The 4288-nt window shown below is 46.2% G+C and overlaps 1 protein-coding gene across 1 annotated transcript; it reads right to left on the reverse strand.

Annotated features, from left to right (window-relative positions):
* Positions 1-22: 22 nt before the first annotated feature.
* EURHEDRAFT_417754 (uncharacterized protein) lies at positions 23-1559 on the reverse strand. Its single transcript, XM_040783271.1, has 3 exons — positions 1391-1559; positions 924-1335; positions 23-864 (listed from the first exon to the last, which is right to left on the reverse strand). The coding sequence occupies exons 1-3, from the start codon at positions 1481-1483 to the stop codon at positions 296-298; spliced, it is 1074 nt and encodes a 357-aa protein (XP_040633806.1). The 5' UTR covers positions 1484-1559; the 3' UTR covers positions 23-295.
* Between the last annotated feature and the right edge of the window lie 2729 nt (positions 1560-4288).

Below are 4288 nucleotides of genomic sequence, written 5' to 3' on the forward strand. Positions count from 1 at the left end.
AACGCAAGATGTTTGTAAACTTTGGCCTGTTTGAATATAGGGCAGGAACCCCCTTCGCACACTAGATAGCGCAGCGCTGGCAGGCCCAGCTTCTTCCTTTTCCTTCTCCATGTTAGTATTTCGATAGAGAGTCTACCAATAAATTTATATTGTTCGAGACTGTCACAAGGAGTGCTATAACCTAATCATTCTTCGACCGATTGTGGAGAGCATGACTCCCCTGGCGCAGAAGATGGTTGCGTGGCGATCTCAGTATTCTAACAACTCCGCCAGTCTGTGGCAGAGCAACTCAGACTTATCTGGGATTGATAGAGTTGAAACGTTCCTCTGATCTCGCTTTTTGAAACTTCCAATTTATTACAACCAGGATCGTCAATGCCAATAATATAACACCCCCAGAAATCAGCGGCCCCAGAATTGCGAACACACTAAACCCATATGCAGCTCTCATGTATATCGGACTTGTTTTCAACTGGTCAGTTGCAAGACCGAGCTGCATCGCAGTTAACGCGAGGGCAATATAGATTGTAGTTGTGGCTAGCCAGCCCAGCTGGTCTCGAAGGAAACTGGAGTAGTCCGGCCACTGGTTCATATAATAACCCAACCTGGTTAACAAGGAGATGCTGTTAAGCCGCCCGAGGCGTAGTTCGCCATAGTAAAACCGTCTGTGAATATCATTAGATATTGAGGGTGTCATAATTTCTTCCACAAATCTTTGCCAATCTGCCCATTGGCAGCTGTCCAGGTCACTCGGCAGTAGACCTATCTTCTTGGAAATGGCAAAGTCACTCTCGAAAGAAATAAGGGCTGCATATGTGAGCAAAAACCCAAGGGCTATGCTCCTCTGGTTTTTGATCATGCATTCTTTTGTCTTCACATTAACTTTCATGTTAACTCTCTTTTTACATAATGCTACCACTGACCTCTTTGATCCCAAGTGCATTCACAACCTTTTGGACACTGTAAGTGGGTGTTCCAAAAAGCAGAGGAGAGAAGGAAGCGCGGGATTGGCTTTAAGAATATTCGTCCACTCCCCCAGACTAAGTGCATGTCCATCTTCTCACAGAGTACCACTTCTCTTTGGAGTACCATTTGATAGTGTAACGGTCGAGGCGGCATTGGGAGTCCAGCAAGCCATAGATGCTGGTAAATACTGTCAAGCCTATCAACAGACAGCTCGGATAAAAGGAAGTTCCTCTCATTTGATTTCACAAGAGACAAACCGCCTTTGTTTGTTCGGTATGTAGATGGAAAAAACCATGCTGGCACAGACTCTGTGTGGTCAGGTAGGGATTCCTTGAACAAGTTCACTGTGAAAGGAGATGTTTTCCCAGTCTTTGCAATTAGAAATGTTGTTGCCATGACCCTAACACATTATTATAGTACCCACATTTCTCTTGGCTGCTGCGGCCCGATCCGCGCAAAATGACCCTCCTTGTCCATTGATTGTCTGGAAAGAATAAATCTGGGATTCTTGTTCCATCTTGCGTGTGAGAGGTTTGTATGGACTCTGGCAGATTCTTGCTCTCCTGCTAGAGTAGGTCTGGTAGCAGAATGTTATGACTAGGTTAAAACTGTGTCCTGAGTGATGAGCTCGCACCTGACCAGCGCACAGGCGCGTATTTCGACCAATAGAGATATTTGTCACTAAATGGTCGCTCGCAAAAGCAACAAGCGGGTCAACAGTGGATCAGTCTGGCGGGTGCTACAGATGCAGTCAAAAATTCCTTCCACATCACCTTCTCAGTTCTCAGCTTGGGAACAACAATTATTACCCCATATAATCCAAACAAGTCACAGCCTTTCTGACAAAAGATTACACACCCGAATTTTGAGATTACCGATCTCGCTACCACCTACAAAAGTGATTGACATAAAAGAACACCATTCAATCAGTTGCACTGTTATTAAAGGAGCACAAAACATCCTGTAAGTTAAATGCCTCACACACTTGCTGCGCTCGTGAGCGAGACATAGAAATGACCTACAACAGCCGGGATTTACCGGTGGTCACCCACCTACTAACCGGTCGGCGTGTGGCTTATGTGCAGTCAGTAGTCGGGTGGATGCCTCTAAACGGCATGAGATAGTAAGAACTCTTAGTGCTCTTGCGACTAGTATGGGTGCTCTATAGAGGGGTGTGATATTCTACGGCCAAGAAAACCCCTTTCAGGGGTGTTGATCGACCCACTTGTAACTTGACCAAATGGACAGGCCATGTCATTGGCGGCCTGCATGAAACAGCCTGGCATGTTGGTGCATGTACTTCGCCACTAGCACTGTGCATGTACCGTATCTGTGCTGGTAGACGAGCAAGGCAACATGTCATGAACAACGGGTTCTACTAGACACACGTGATCTTAACCAAGAATGTCAACAGAAGCTACAGCGATCAGTATAAACGAATTCCGCTATATCTTGGAGAAATGCATAATCAAATACATTGGTGTATTGATTTACCAAGCTTTCATCACTTTTGTTTACCAACTGGTTCATCTTCTGCGTGAGGTCCACCGCAAATACATTGTAATAATATTGCGGTGGTATATATCGTGAAATTTCTTTTGGGACTGGAGTGCCGCCAAGGCAAAAGCTGACAGAATAATATCCTGATACATTGTGACTTGTAGATTTAAGAGTAGAACAAAAAAAAAAAAAAAAAAAAAAAAAAAGAATAAAATAAAGCCATTACTGTTCCTGACAAGCGCTAACAGCTGCAACGCTAGATATTTTACGGGATTGCGACTACCGCAAATCGATCTGTTTCGGCCAATCATCCATGGTTATATGCGTATACACACGGCGATATTTCGAGGCATACCATACGAAATTGATTTCATTGGGCTCTGGCAGTCTCCCCTTGTGACGGTCTCGAGAAATAGGAGTATTGGTAGACTATCTGACGAAATTCTAGCATGAGGAGAGAAAGGAAGGGGGCAGAGCCTGCTTACGATGATGTTAACTACTATGCTCGGTAGAATGTCTCGGGCACTACTCGGGGTGAATCGAGGAAGAACTCTGATTGGGAAAACTATCTGCCGTATTCCAGGGATGCTGGCTGCATAGCCGTAGTCTTCGATCCTATCATCTTTCACCGCACCTGAACATATTTATATCTTTTCGGGCAGCAGTAGGTCGTATATTTCGGATAGAAGGGAATAAAGCTTTAATTGGTCAATTGGAGCGGCCAAAATATATGGAGGTCAACGGATGAGCTATTAGTATGTGAATAGGCCTCGAAATGGTGCGGTCCCGGTCCTATACTCGGCGACCAAGGACCGGAACACGCGATCTTGCGGTCCAAAAATGTCAGGACCAGACCGGACCATGGCCCCTTGCGGTTATGACCGCGGGGGACCGCAATTCCATAAAATTGCTCAGACTTTCCTTTTTTACATCTCAAGTTATCCAACCTCCTAGTGAGCGTGCACTTGGGAATAGAAGGGCTGAAGCTATATCAGATAAGCCGGGTCCTTTAATTGGATTAGATGAAGCCGATGAAATTCCTCTACCAGGTAATAGCTACATGCAAGGCGATTCTGAGCCATAGCTGCTCGTTACGAAAGTCTACAAATACGAGAAGATCAAGAGTTCTGTTTTGATAGGGTATATTCAACTGCTCGGAAGCCATCTAGACAACAGGAGCAATGAAGATAGGGTAAGACAAAGACAAAGATAAACTGAAGCATACAGGTAAAGATAGAGCATAACGAAGAACCAGATCATCCCAACGCCTTGCCTCCATGAACTCATAAACATCACTCGCTTGCAGGAAAAGAGAACAGAAAAAAGCCAAGAAAGCAAAGTACAAACATAACTGTTTTTCAAACCAACGCCGTAACTGCACGCTCTGTCCGTCTAATGTGTGAGAGAATCAATCCTGAAGACGCCAAAACAATTGAGCCACTACTGGCTGGCAGTATCCACGATAGTGGTAATATCAGCACCAATACCGATCGCGTTGCCGGCGGCATCGAGACCGTTCAAGGCCTTGCCGCCAGAGGAGGAGCCACCGTGGCTAGAGCCGTGGCCCTTGGGGGCGCGCTTCTGGTTGTTGACTGCCTCAGCGATAGTAGCAGCATCAGTTCCGATACCGATCACGTTGCTGGCAGCATCGAGTCCGTTCAAAGCCTTGTTGCCAGAAGAGGAGGGACGACCGTGGCCCTTGGGAGAACGCTTTGAGTTGGCAGCTTCGGCGATAGTGGCAGCATCGGCTCCGATACCGATCACGTTGCCGGCAGCATCGAGACCGTTCAGAGCCCTGTCGCCCGAAGAAGAGCCACCGTGG

Source organism: Aspergillus ruber (genome assembly GCF_000600275.1).
Source record: "Aspergillus ruber CBS 135680 unplaced genomic scaffold scaffold00061, whole genome shotgun sequence".
Classification (NCBI taxonomy): Eukaryota; Fungi; Ascomycota; class Eurotiomycetes; order Eurotiales; family Aspergillaceae; genus Aspergillus; species Aspergillus ruber.